Source organism: Mytilus edulis, chromosome 5 (assembly GCF_963676685.1).
Source record: "Mytilus edulis chromosome 5, xbMytEdul2.2, whole genome shotgun sequence".
Lineage (NCBI taxonomy): Eukaryota > Metazoa > Mollusca > Bivalvia > Mytilida > Mytilidae > Mytilus > Mytilus edulis.
In genome coordinates this window covers 5,896,256-5,911,868 of record NC_092348.1, presented here as the reverse complement: position 1 = coordinate 5,911,868, position 15,613 = coordinate 5,896,256, and the positions used below count along the sequence as shown (strand labels likewise).

Genomic DNA, 15,613 nt, shown 5'->3' with positions numbered 1-15,613 from the left:
GACCTTGACCTCATTTTCATGGTTTAAGGATTATAGTTAAGTTTTTGTGTTATGGTCTGTTTTTCTCATACTTTATGCATTATGTCTACTATATTTGTTGTATGGAATGATTGTGCATGTCTAGCGGGCAGATGTCATGTGACCTTGACTTTATATTCATGGTTCAGTGGTCAAAGTTAAGTTTTTGAATTTTGTCTAATACTATATGCCATAGGTCAACTATATTTGGTGTTTGAAAATATTTTATGATCTTTATGTTGCCGTGACCTCATTTTCATGGTTCTTTGCACAGTGTGCACCCTTGTTTCTATTAAAACAAAATCAGAAATAAAAAATTAGGATCACCGTAATAAAAACCAGAGATACTTCTAAAAAAATGTTTATAATTTGAGTTTCCGTTATTTGCTGTTTTGTTTGTCTGTTTGAGTTAAATGTTTTGTACATGTAAATACGAATGCTTCTGTGGAAATTTCTATTCAGGTTTATATTAAAGAGTCTTTATGTCTTGAACAGAAATTCTTCTTAAAATCTTGAAATACTTTTTTGAACAATAAGATAAACAGCAATATTAAGTAACAACAAGTGAAACTGCGAGCTACTGCCCATTGATGATATTATTATCCCTGCGACAAGGAGATTATTTTAATAGTGTAAAAATATGTAACTGTTCGGTTAACAGGAAGCTTGAGAAATTGTTATATTCATTTGAAAGAATCGTAGTGCATGGATAAAAAAAACTAAAAAAGTCATAGCAAAATTGGCACAGTTTTAGCCGTAAAAGGAGTTACTATGAGAAATTGTGTTGTGAATATGTGAATAAATCCCGTTTCTTTCCTCCATTTATCTCATCTACAAATAAAATGACCGTTATACGTAATATCATCCTAATATTTCTTTGTTTAACGACTTGTGACATAATAATCAAAAAGATAGTTGATAAATACAGAAGCATATCTAATGAACCAACTTTTTCCTAATTCTATTATAAACGAGTTTTTGTTAACGAAATGGTTAGAACGATTATTTCTAGATCACATTGCAATGTCAATGCGCCCGATCTATCTTGATTGTTCAACTTTATCAAAAACTACCTTTACCAAACACTGGTCCATAGGCATTTATGAATTAGTTACAATTATTAAAATACTCCTTTATGTTGCTAGAATCTCAGTATAACTATCACGAACATTTACCGTGATTATCATTGGAACGTAGTTCAACCTGGTTTATTTCAAATCAACTACTTAATGATTTGATTGTTCATATATATATATTTCTATTTAACTCTTTGTTCCGCCAACTATAAAACAAAGACACGATTTCAGTATATAGAGAGGAATATTTGGTTCATGTGTCAATGAGACAACTCTCCGTCACAAACATGTTTTTATGCAAAAAATTGGCACCTGGTACCTAAATCAAATATATCGTTGTTCTATTCAACATGGCACTCACAACTCAACAAATCGCATCAGAATGATGAATGTAATAAAAACATTAAGTGTTAGAAGCCCATACGTTAACTTATATATATATTTACGATTAAAAACCTGCTATAGTAGATATTGACTCTAAAGAATAGATTAGTCCATACACGTATGAATGAAATGGAAATTTGTATTATATATTTATTCATTTGAACTATCTTGGTGTCAAATATCCAGATTCGGTTTTGTTTCTTGACAGTCGTTTTTGTGTTTTCGTTAGATTTAGTGCTGTATAGTTGACTATCTTTTTATTTATATAATTTATTTTGCCGTTTTGTTGTTTGTTTTTGCTACACTTAATTCAAATTTATTCACACATTATTTCGAAGAAAATGAATATGCAACTCATCTATAATCTGGAGACCATTTCATTTTCTTCGGCAAATCAACATATTAAAATGATTGTCAAATGGTGAAGTTGAAATCGTACCCTTTATAAAAACAAGGACGCCATCACAATTTGGTTGACCGTTATGGAATAACCGTTTCACAGATGATATCGGATATGTTTTTACGTCAAAACTACAATCCCCTTCCCTGTTCATGAATGTGACCTACCGTATAAGACTATTTACGGGGTTTGTAATAACATGAGCAACACCACCGGTGCCACTTGTGGAGCAGGATCTACCTACCCTTCCTGACCACCTGAAATCCCGCCCAGTTTTGGTGGGGTTCGTGTTACTCAGTCTTTAGTTTTCTATGTTTTTTTATTGCGTATTATTATAGGTCTGTTTGTTTTTTTCATTTTGAAATATGACATTTATTTTCGATTTATGAGTTCGATTGTTTCTCTAGTATTTTCCGCTCGTCTTATCATTCTCGCCATCGGCTCAAAGAGGAACAACTCTGAAACAATTTTAGTTCGCGGGCACCGCGACGTCATTAACCGTTGACAGCATAATACTGTTGTATGCGCTGGTATGTGCGCATAAACAATTGGGGGATTTGTCTTTAAACTTTGATGGGTAGATGTCTCATTGGCAATAATAATACATTTCTTATTTATATAGCCCCAGTTCAAAACCTCGCCATCACTCTTCGAATATCATAATTTAAAGTTTTTCTTTCAAATATGTTTTATATGGCTCATATTATTTATTATAATTTAATTATTGTTCAATTTAGGTAGCTTTATTTGACTCCGGCTAATTAAGGGTTTGAGGTTTGGTCTTTCGTTAAACCAAACTATGGCATAATCTTTCTTTTGACTGTATTATGAACTTTAAATCTTACTTACAACTCTATGGTATGTTTTCATACACCAGTATACATGTTTAACTGTTAGCATGTGTTTAAAATTTATTTTAAGATGAAACACTACCACTAGATATAAGTGGATTATTGAGAAAAGAATCTCGAGCTAAGTGGGAGGAGCAGTTTGCAACGAGATACATTGAACCTTTTCTTCAGGTATTAAATGTGTGAATTTTGCTTCCAAAAGCATTCCGTTATTAAGTGCATGGTGTGTATAAGGATATGCAAAAGAACTTTTAGTATGCATTTTTGTGAATTTTTCTTTCGTATATATGACGTGGCTCTGTAACTATACATCCCGTCGTTTTGTTTTTGTGCCAAAGTATTATTTTTTTATATATATATTTGGTTTTTTTTTTTTTAAAGTGATTGAGATAATACTTCAATGTTGACTGCTTTACCCCTATTTTTGCACATGTTTACCTATTGAATATAGATATAGGACGATGTGTTGTGAGTGCCAATGAGACAACTTTCCATCAAAATAACAATTTAAAAAAAGGTCAACCATTATAGGTCAATGTACGGCCTTACTGTCTGTTTGTTTTGTCAAACATCGTTGTCAATCTAATGGAATTTTATGCAATTTTCAAACAAGTCAGAGGTTAAGGTAGCCATAAAACCAGGTTTAATTCACCATTTTCTACATGAAAAAATGCATGTACCAAGTCAGGAATATGACAGTTGTTATATATTAGTTTGATTTTGTTGAGCTTTTGGTTTTGCCATTTGATGAGGGACTTTCCTTTTTCGTGATTTTTCTTTTTTCCCATTTAATATTTATTCATCAAATCTGCTTGTTAGATTTTTTCACCAAGAAACCAAGTGTTTATTGATGCATCCTGTTTTATTCCGCTGATCCCCCAGGTTAGCAATTAGCTGCTGGTATATATGTATAAATTATAATAAGATGTATAAATTTCAAAAAATACAATTATATAACATTTTAATACATTATGTTTTATTCTATCAATCGTCTAAACTTCTTTTTAGTGACTTTAGTAATGGATTAAGTTTCATTGGTCTGTTTCCGTTGTATCTTGTTTTGTTTTCTCGAACAAAAATTTAATAAATATTTACCTTTGTCAATTTCTGATTTGATACATAATATGATTTGTATATGGAAAAACTTAAAATTGTTAGGAAATAATTCAGACCAAAATATTTTTTGTCAAAAATTTTATAACCAAAGACTAATTGCTTTAATAATACTCTAAAATTTAAATTTGATTTTTATCATTAACTCATAAATACTTTTCCAAAAATTTTCTAAAAATTGACAAGAAATGAAAAAGTGGTTATAATCTTCTTCTTCGTTATATACATTATAAAGACTGTCATTATTCTGTTTCCATTTAAACAATAATCGTTTTGTTGGTAATATGAATAGCAAAAGTTTCCATCTATATATTTTTAAATCATTTTCTTCTAAATAATGAAACATGAAAACATATAGTTGGTTAATAGTAAGGTTCTCATTAGTATGGAAAATACGCATCCATTTCCTAACACCAATTGATGGTTCAGTTTTATATTTACAAATTGACTTATATAATATATTTGTTGAAAGCTTGAAGCCTCAACGTAATTACTTTTCCAGATTAGTTTCTGTCTAGAAATATTAACAATACTTTTTATAGAACTTTCAGATTGTAACATCGAAAGCCGTCTTTTTGGATGACTTTTTTAAAATATTTATTTCTGCAATCCAATTATTCTTGCAGTCTAATTTTTCCAGAATTAAATATTGAGATAGATTGCCAGTGTTATGTATAATATCATTGACAAATATCAAGTTACTCTTAATCCAATTTTCAAAAACACAGTTTTATTTTCAAAATTAATCAGTTTGTTCCATCAAATTACCTCTTTCCTTATTTCTGTGAAGTTGGTTTTGACTGTTCACCGCCTGATATTATCCAACATTTAAATACTTCTTAAAAAAATTCAAGGATAAGTTTGATATATTCTAGAATTTTCTTTTTTTTTCAAAATTCATCTTAAAAGTAAAATCACAAAAAAACTGAACTCAGAGGAAAATCAACTCGGCAAATCCATAATCACATGGCAAATTCAAATAACAAAACGCATCAAAAACGAATGGACAAGAACTGACTTGGTACAGAAATTAAACTATTAAAACCAACCACGCTGAGATATTTTAATGGAATCAGCTTCCAGTTTGAAATATCATTACTAATGAGTTTACTTACCCAAGATGCTTTAAGAGACATAAAATAACTTTGTATGTCGATCATTTGTAACCCCCTTCTTCGTTTGACTTTATCATGGTATTTCTTTTAACCTTATCTGGTTTACCATCCCAGATGTATTTCTAACAATTACTATCTATTTCTTTTCTCAATTTCTCCGGAACTGTACATGCACTTGCCAAAAATGTAAAAAGCGGTAAAACTAGTGTTTTTATAATAAGAATTTTCCCGATTATATTAACTTGCGTTTCCCCTATAAATGAAATAGTTTATTCATTTTCTCAATTTTATTCGCCCAGTTTAATATTTCACATTCTTCTCTATTATGACCAAAATACATTCCCAATGCTTTGACTGGTTTGTTTGTCCAATTAATCCTCGCTACTTTATTTTCACTATTTTTTCAGTTTTCTTTCCATATACCCACTGTTTTATTTTTATTCAAAGTTAACCCAGAAAATGATCCAAAAGTTTCTATTTCATTCATAGCAGCTTTGATTTCTTTCTTATTACTGAGAAATAAAGTAGTATAATCAGCTAACTGTGAATTTTTAATGCTATGATTTTTATTATTTAGTTTAACTACTAACCCTTCGATATCTCTGGAATTTTTTCGAAGTCTAAAAGCCATGATCTCTACGGATAAGACAAAAAGCATTGAATTTATTAAGTTGGTAGCTATATTGGTAAACAAATGTTTTCATTTCGTTTTCACATTAACACTTGATACTTTTGGGTTTTTTTAATACCTATACGCATGAATGTCCTTAAAATAAACTATTATCTGATTGTACATGTTAAACACGTGCTCAATATCCATGCTTTTTGTTGAATGTTGACAAACAGGTGACTAACTGCCATTTTTCACAACAACACTGACCGATTGAACAAAAATTTTACGATTATACGAAATTTATGCGAAAAAATGATAAAACTGTGCACAGAAGACTATGTTTATGATGTTTGTATGCATTGGTTCAAGAATTGGAATAACATTATTTTTCACCGGTCCCTCGTTCATTATGACTTTAACAAAACCGATTTTTATTTAATTTCCAAATAAATGAAAGCTGTTATATATCCCTATGGTATATTTAGGTGTGTTGAATGATATAAACCTGCACGGATAAAAAAAATATGTTTGAATTTTGTGTCATTTATATCATTTATAGGATGTAAAAAGCAAACTAAGTGCCTGCAACCAAATGCTATTAGATGATCAAAGGCTTGGTAAGTTGGTTGACGACTTTCATTTGGCGTCTTGAATTTATCTGCTGATGTGTTTTACCCACCAGTTTTGTACTGGTCTGCACCAAGTCAGGTATATATAAAGCAACAGTCGTATACCGGTGTTTAAAATCGATATGGCAGTTCTTATCTTCAGTCCGTTTATGAGTACTTCTTTTTCTGCAAGTTTAGAAATTTTCCTTCTGCAATAAAAAAAAAATGAGCAAGCAAATATGTGAAGAACAAATCGTTCTGGTCTCATTTTTATTTTATATCGTTAACACATATTCGAAGACATTCACTAGTCTCAGTCTTCCATTTGTTCAACCGATTAATTTGTTTTTCTAGTTTTAGAAAGCAGATTGGTTTTTTTTTTCGGTTGTCACATCCTCTTGTGTTTATTTTCTTCATTATTTTAAGGTACTGATATCCTTATGCAGATACTTTATGAGACAGAAAAGTATCCACACAGAAAGGACATTCAAAATTTGCAAGAAATACCTGCAATGTGGCGTTATAGAGAACTGATAACAATCAGACATCTCATGCAAAATCTAGAAGGAACAGAAAAAACAATGCCAGTACCTGTACTCCGACTCTTTCTGCAGGAGGTATTTATTATTCAGATATTGTAAATGATGAGAATAGAAGGAAATATGTTCATCCATAAATTAAAAAATCTACCAGAATGGAGTTTCATTTCCTGTTCGACTATTCGATTTATAAGCGTTGTTATGTAATTTTGTTTGAATAAAAAAAAAATTGCAAAGACGTGATGTCAGTGCATGGATCAAAATACAAGTAGGGAAAATCTGTTTATTAAGTCACCTTTATAAAAAAAAATTAATATTATTATCACTGTTATCCTTTATTATTACTTTACTGTCAACGAGACATTTCAACGACCGACACATTTCCCATGTCGGTCTTTGAAAGTACATCTTATATACACCTTTGTAGGATTATCATTTACGAGCTATAAGATTTATACCAAGTATAATGAGATTACAGAGAATGTTGATACAGAAATACAACAGAAAACTTGACAGAACTGAGATAGCCGCTTTAACTATCCGCGATGTGAAAAGAGAAATGAAAGAAGGTAGAGTAAATCTTATCATCAAAGCATTGGTCTATCATAATATATTTCTAAATAACAGACTGTATGTGACTGGTTGTGCCATTCTCTAGAATATAATGTTAAAGTTTAGTTTCATATAATGTAAAATCTGAAGCATCGACCTAGATTAATCAGAATCGTAAACATCTAAATGGTATTGGAGAACTCCGCTTTCTATTATTAACATGTACAAAATAAAGCTTTTTATATAAACAGATGGAAGATGTGAAGATTTTGAGCAACTTTTGAAAGAATTTGAAATGGCGTGGACTTGTGTAAAAGATTTACTGAATAATTGGGGTAGGTATATGTTAAAAGTGTATAAATATTTGGAGTAGTTATTAGGAAATCCATTTCAAAAAATCAATAACTTGATAACGTAAAAAAGATTCTACAAATACAAATTATAATGTGTATACTGCACAGAGTGTCAAATAGCCCAAAATTAGAATGTCATTGGAATCCTTGCAATTAAATGGTTTTTATTTCTCTAATAAATAAATGATGGTATCCTGACATGAAAATATCGTATTGGTGAATCGGAACTTTTTTTGTCGATTAAAGGATAAACTGGCTGTGTCAGAGATAATGATAACATTTTACAAAAGACTTGTACTCAAGCTAAGAATCGAAAAAAAAATTATGTTACGGTTTAACAAAATCAAGTAATATATATTAATTTACATCATTAGTTTCAGTTTTTTCTTTAGCTGATCTCAATATTCATATAAAACCAAGGGTTGTGCTCAATCGCAATCCCTTTTGACTTTATGAATATTTTGATATGAGCGTAACTGATGAGTCTTATGTAGACGAAACGCGCATCTGGCGTACTAAATTTTAATTCTGGTACCTTTGATAACTAATTGCAAATGATAATTCTATATTAACGACATCGACAAGAAAAATTATCTGTCCATGTGTCTGCATTTGTCTTTGTTGAATACATTTATATAAGATAGTTTTTTTCTTATCCCTACTAGGCTTATCGTTTATTTTAAATTATATAATATGTGTAGATATAATAACAGCAAGTTGGATTGTATATCAAAGTGTACTTATCTTTACATGTGTACATTATGTTTGTTTAATAAAGTTTACCGTTTGATTCAGTTTTTTTCTTGGATTCTCCTTTTTGAATGAGCCCTGAATTTCTTTTTTCTTTCCTTCACTTTTTCAAACATCTAGTATATGAAAATAAGTTTATGTAAAATAAGATTTTTTTTTTTGATTTTTTTTTCATTAATATCACTTCTAATTACTTAACTTTTTGTTTCTTCTATACAGTATGTCCTGTAGACGGAAAACTCGTGGTTATCGACGAGTCTTTTCTTAGATCAGAGATTGCTGATAACGCAGCTAAAGTTTCCTATCTAATACCTTCATATAGAGATGCTGGCCTTTGTTCTTACATTTTATTATTTTACCTAATAAAGCATCAAAACTTGTTCTTACAAAACATTTGCTTAAAAACCGACGTTCCGTAAGTATGAACTAAACATGTTTCTATTATTATCTGTGAATTGACTTGGTATAAAAGTGAGAATACGGTACATAGCTGTGTACATCAAAAGAAACACAATAATAATGAGTAAACTCTTTAGGAACTATATGACCAATAAAACCCTAAAAATACTATTTTTTCACTACTGAAATGTGTTGAGAATTTGATGAAAGCATATGCGCAAATGTTCAATTTCGAACAACCATTTTTCACACAAGAAAATGCCTGTCCCAAGTCAGAGTATGACATTTGTTATCTTGTCGATTTCACTATTTGTTTAGGGAAATTCAGTTTTGAGTTTTTCCTCTGAGATCTGTTTTTATTGAACTCGTCTTGGTTAAAGGCAACAGAAGTACTGATGTTCAAATTAGTAGCAAATCAAAACCAGACAACATATTACCAAAAAAATATGAAAAGACTAACAACAGTAACATACAATTGCATATTTGTAGTACTATAAGTAAGACTAGAACTAACCCGCGAAATCGCGGGCAATCAGAGCGTAGTTTTAAGTATGTAAAGTGTTGTTTGGAGAATTTTGTAAAATATTGAATGACTGCAGAATTTCAGCGGCAAAAGTATCATAAGTCATAGGTTATTGGTGATAGGAAAATTATTTTTTCCCCTCCTCCTTCATTTCCAAAATTCCTAATTTTTGGTTTTCTATCAATTTCAATATGAACATTCATTTAGTATGTTATGAACATTAAAGTAAGGAGCCTGTAATTCAGTGGTTGTCGTTTGTTTATGTGTTACATATTGGTTTTCGTTCATTTTTTGTACATAAATAAGGCCGCTAGTTTTCTCTTTTGAATTGATTAACATCGTCATCGCGGGACCTTTTAAATCTGAGTATGAGCTTTGCTCGTTATTGAAAGCCGTACGGTGACCTATAGTTGTTAATTTCTCACGGTGTCATTTTGGTCTTCTGTGTAGAGTTGTCTCAACATTGGTAATCATACCACATCTTTTGTTTTAATCAATGAATTTTGTAAACGATTTAATAACTGGAGAATTACAGAAAAAGGTATCAAAAGTTCACTTGAATAATTTTAGCGCTTATCTGTATACTATGAACATTCATTACTATATAAATAAAGTGTATTTACTTTCAAATTCTAAGTTTACTATTCGATCCATGGAGGTCAATTGATATAGTATACAGACCCTCTCCATTTAATAAACTCTGTGACCTTCGTGAATAGTAAATTTGAAAATGATAGCAAATAGTTAAAATACACTTTATTTGTAGTATATTTATGTTCAGAGTATAGAGAAAAACGCAAACCGGAAGTCTAATCTGACTTAAAATTTCGTCCAATGACGGGACAATATCCTGGTGACTTTTTTCTCGTTTTTCTCCCAAAATAACTAAATCTAAATAATCATATGAATGTATGACAAATACGACGGTGTACTGTAGCCACAGGATACAGGGGCTAGTTGATTAATTTATTGTGGAAAGAAGAGAAGCGACACCCAAATTGAGGTCTTCTCGTTTAATAGTATAGATATGTTTGTGGTCATCTTAGACACACATCTGGCGTAAAGTCCCATCAAACCTTGATGGCGTCCTTGAATCTTCCATATGAATGTCTTTAGCTTTAACTTATAGTTTTGAACCCTTGATGCATTTTTTCTCCTGGTAAGTAGTAAGTCAAGGAAATCCTGATAGAAAACGTAAGCCGTAGAATTTCGTATCATATGGAGAATTTTACTCCATACGCATGCGTTGCTGTAGAGGGTGCTTCATAGAAATAAAAGTGCACAATTGCTAAATTGAAATCATCTTGTTTAAAACGAGATCAAATTTATATACTTGTATCTATGATGAGTTTATTTTGTCGTAATGTCTAGTTATAAACAGAATCAATTGTATATTTCTATACTCAGTTAAGACAAGAGGCAGATTTTAATGTAAAATTGTCTGAATATGGATTTTGCTGTTATTTCAATTCCCTTTTAATTACATAGCTCTTGACATTGTGTCTTCATTTGTTTTTAAATATTATCTTTATCTGTGGTATCCTTAATGTCGTTTTCATTGATGAAAACAATTAATTGTACTCTGAAATCAACTTATATATATGGAACGGAACTTGAAAATATAACTTTAGCTTCTTTTCATTTTTCTAAAGAAGATCTTGTGTGAAGTATTCATCCCAATAAAAAGTTGCAAGGCAAAGGGTCGTTTAGTTGGTTCTCAAAGGAACTCCGATCATGTAATAAAAAACACGTCCCTCAAAGTTCAAACGCAACAAAGAGTATAAAAGTGTTAGCAAAACGATTTTCTATAACACTCAATTCTGTGTTGATATATTCTGAATGACCACTATTCCATATACGCATACATGACAGAAATAATCACAAATATAAAGATGGAATAGAAAAAGCCTTACTATAAATGTTATATCAATGGAATTTGGTGATACTGTCGTACAAGTGAGAGATTTAGCGCTATAAAATCCACCATTTTCTATATTTTAAAATGCCTGTACCAAGTCAGGAATATGACAGTTGTTGTTCATTTGTTATATGTGTTTTTTCAATTGATTTTACCATGTGATTATGGACTTTCCGGTTGAATTTTCCTCGAAGTTCAGTATTTGTTTATTTTACTTCTTTCTGCTAGTTAAATGAAGCGTCGTCATTTCTTTGTTTGTTCTTTCTAAAATAAAGCTTGGGTTAATTTTGCAGAATAGACAGTCTTCCCACTGTTCATGTGAAAGATATTTCATCAGCACATTTGATCAGTTACCATCCGGACAAGGACCTGTTACCCATGGTGTTTGCTAACTGTAACTACTCATTTGAAGTGGGACAGGGAACAAGAATAGAATACAATTTTCCGAACCTTGAGAGGCAGTTGACGGACAGATTCCTTTTCTCAAAGTCAATTGTAACAGGTTTAGAAGAGGTATACGTTATCTAATGCATTGAAAACTATATTATTTATTTTGTATGTTTTTTTTTATGAATTTAATGCCATTGGTGAAAGATTTTTTTGAAGCTAGTTGAACAAAAATAAATAATATAGGCAGGTGTTGTGTTCGTGATTTTACTTTTTGCATATGAGAGAAGACGAGTGCGTATGCATTATTTATCAAAAACTGATTTGTGGAAATGTAAACTACAATCAAATGTTCCAAAGCCATTAATTAGTTTTATAGTTGACAATTTAATAGAATAACAAAATACCACAAATCAGTATCATCTAAAAATAATCCGTAAATTTTGGATTGTCATACGCCTCATCATTGGTTTCAAAAAGGACTGAACAATATTGATCATGTGAGTTTCTACAGGTAACTCATTTTGTTTGCTATAAAATAGCACTACAATTATAGACTTGTATTAAAATGATACATATTTTTGTTTTCAATGTTTAAAAGTCAATATTCGTTTGGTAATCAAATATAACACGTTAACAGGAAATAAAGTGATGCGCTTACCAGAAGAGAGAAACGATAACCGAAAAACAAATCTGAGCAAATTAAGTACATTAGTATAGTAATAGTTTTATTTATTTGATTGCCTTTACTGTTGTTGTAAACTGCGTTCGCTTGTTAACGGGTCTTGGTTATTCTTTTTACTAGCAGTGAAATTAATAAATTCGGATAATATTACATCACAAATTTATTAAACTTGAACTTTAGATTGAAACCATCACTTACAGATCGGAATCCACAAATGCTGTTGTTTTCTTGGAACTCTGTGAAAAAATCAAACAGGTGAGAAGACTGAACTAAATAAAACCTTTCATTTCTGGTTTAAAAATGAGACCTGTATTTGCGGCCTTAATGTTCTAAGCACAAAATCCAAACTCTGATTGGACAAGAAATTTTACTGCATTTTCACCTGAAAATAATATCTTTCTTGATGGACCATTGTACCTTTATTAATCATTATTAGTCATTATGGTATTTGATATTTTACCTTTATATTCACCTCAATTTTTCTTTAAAGGAACGATTAAATCCGGCCGTACGAAGTCAAATCTGTGGAGAGTTACACATGAGAAACTTGCCTGAACTATGTGATAGTCTAGATAATTTAGATATAGCTATCAGTTTTCTCAAGTCTGTTGGACCGAATCCGAACATGTCACTCAGCGATTTCATGGAGAACACTTTAAAGATAGACAAGCATTTAATAAGTACAAAGGTATAGTATTATATTTGAAGGCTACATACCAATATTTGTTCATAATGATGTTGAGAGGGGGAAATCGTAGAATTTCGAAAGTATTAACAATAAATCGACAAAATGATGAACAAATGACTTCTTGGATAACACAACTTCATAGTTTTTGAACTAAATTTAATATTTTTTTCTGAAATTATCTTTAAAGAGTAAAAACACAATAACAAGTTCGTATTATTTAGCAGTATAATGTTACAAATACAGCGTCATTTCAGGAAAAATGCCTGAGTTCCTTGTTGTTTATTTAAATAATGCAAATCGTATTACTTTCTACGAAGCAAAAATTATTTATTTCATGTATTCATAATAGAAAAACAGAATTGTTTAATACAAGTAATTTCTTATCTAATAAAACACATGTACAAATCAATGTTTTCTCATAATCTGAATAATTAGGAAACTATTTCAGGCGAAAACTGCTAGCAAATGTAAACATACCATGTCCCTGTGGATATCGTTTGCACTGGAAAGAGCTAAACAGTTAGCTAAGTATGACAGAGTATGTATTTTGTTTTTACTAAATGTACTCCTATCCCGTAATGATGTTGTTGTATGGCACTTTTAATCATGGTTTATAAGCGGGAGGTTTGGATAGCCATAAAACTAGATTTAATCCACCAGTTTGCCTCACACTGTCCAGTACCAAGTCAGGAATATGTCATTTGTTATTAGATAGTCCGTTTCTATATATGTTGGGGTTTGTTTTTGAAGTAGTTCACCGTTTCTGCTGTTCCGTTGTTTTCTCTTATGTTTGATGTGTTTCCGTAGGTTTTGGTTTGTGATCGGAATTTGTTTCAGTTGAATGTATTTCTGACTATTGAGCAGCTTTATATTACTATTGCCTTTATCTTAGTTTGTGTTTACTTGAATATATTATCTATTCTCACTTGCATAAGACTTTGTTTGTTTGATCAGAGTCATTATTGAAATTATTGTATTCTATGGCCACTTCAAGACTGTTAAGAATATATTTTACATTTGTTCAATATACTGGATTTAACTTAGTATGTCAATTTTTGATCACTTTAGATTACTTTACATAGTTTTGTACTTTGTTTTAGATTTTCGCCTTCTTTTGAGAACAGTAAAATCTTCCTAAGTATAGCTGTGGAATCATTTAACTCTCATTTATATATGCACGTTTGGTGAACATGATATGAGTACAAATGTAAATTGTCATGTTTCAAATTTCATGAACAAAAACAATATGATTTTTTTTATCATCTTTTTTTAGAAAGCTTTCGAAGGAGTTTCGGAGTCCTTCAAAAAAGATTTAACAATGGAACAAATACACGAAATAGAAGAAATTTTAACAAGATCACCAGCAGAACAGATCAATACATTGCTAGAGCTGATATTTGAATGTATCGTATTCAAGATAGATGTACCTCAAAATATCAATGATGAAGATTACATTGATATTTCACAAATAAGGTAAATATTTTCAGAACTATGTTGCTTTCTTTCATTTGACTATAGAGCAGTATCATACCCAAAGGGCTTTAATATATTTTATATATGTGTTTTTATCTAGAAAGTCCAACAAGTGTTATATAGAAATAGATGTTGTATATCTAGTTATTCAAAATAACTTCTTTTTTTGGCATGTTACATTGTAATTATGAAGGTTTGGCTCATTAAAGATGCATGGTGCATTTTAAATGACAGTCTTAGGACATTTATTTACGATTTATAACAGTCGTAACTTCGACCGCAATCCCTTGTTTCTCTATTACACATTGTAGAATAAGTGGTACGTAAAATATGTTAAGATGATTGGTATATATATAGTTTGAAACGAAATTTTGACATTTACGTTGACTATTGGTTAGGTCAATGAGAACTTTAAAAGCTTGTAAGTGATAATCCCATAAGAGTTTTAAATCTTTTTACCCTAAAAGTATTGTACAAAGATTTCTTATTTAACAGTTTCCGTGATCAGTTAATAGGATATATAGATACTTCACCGTTTGAAGAAGACTTACAGATTGATGATTCATTAATGGTAGTTATTGGTCAAATGCCATCAGACACGGACGATCAGCTAAGGATTCTTACAGCACAGTCAGTTGACTTTTGGCATGTGGTAAACAGATGTAGACAGAGGAAACTGCGTTAATTCGGTTATTATTTAAGAGTTAATTAGCAATATGATATAGTGCGTATAAAATGTAACAGAAGTGAAAGTAACCCCCCTTTTTTAATTGTCAAATTGTATTATTGAATATTTATATCGGACTTTTGTAAATAATTGAAAATTTGTTTTATTTGTTTTATTGTTCATTTCATTATAACCTTTTTTGAGAAAAAAAAATTATATTATTCACCAAAACGAGAGGCTAATGAAGGCAAAGAATCATGTGCAATGGTGTGACATTTATTTACATGTAATTCAAGGCTGATCTAATGCTTGACAATTTGATGTGTTTCTGTCATACATATGACGTGGCTCTGTACTTTTTTGTATTCTTGTCTTTTATTTTGCTAGTGTGCTTTGTCTGTATGCCATTTTGGGTTCTTTTTAAACCAAGCGTTCCAAATGGTGAAGTTGAAATCACCCCTTCGTAAATTTTACGGACGCCATCACGAGTTTGTTGACCGT

At 30.6% G+C, this 15,613-nt stretch overlaps 1 protein-coding gene across 1 annotated transcript in view; it reads left to right on the top strand.

Moving 5' to 3' along the window:
- Positions 1-15,332, top strand: part of LOC139525365 (E3 ubiquitin-protein ligase rnf213-alpha-like) — a 37,703-nt gene extending 22,371 nt beyond the window's left edge. The window contains exons 7-18 of the mRNA XM_071320597.1: positions 2,800-2,900; positions 6,130-6,187; positions 6,605-6,795; positions 7,145-7,286; positions 7,521-7,604; positions 8,592-8,787; positions 11,506-11,725; positions 12,465-12,539; positions 12,775-12,972; positions 13,421-13,510; positions 14,246-14,445; positions 14,941-15,332. Coding sequence (XP_071176698.1) covers positions 2,800-2,900; positions 6,130-6,187; positions 6,605-6,795; positions 7,145-7,286; positions 7,521-7,604; positions 8,592-8,787; positions 11,506-11,725; positions 12,465-12,539; positions 12,775-12,972; positions 13,421-13,510; positions 14,246-14,445; positions 14,941-15,130 — 1,745 coding nt within the window. The 3' untranslated portion in view covers positions 15,131-15,332. The remainder of the gene's footprint in view (positions 1-2,799; positions 2,901-6,129; positions 6,188-6,604; positions 6,796-7,144; positions 7,287-7,520; positions 7,605-8,591; positions 8,788-11,505; positions 11,726-12,464; positions 12,540-12,774; positions 12,973-13,420; positions 13,511-14,245; positions 14,446-14,940) is intronic.
- Positions 15,333-15,613: the final 281 nt, after the last annotated feature.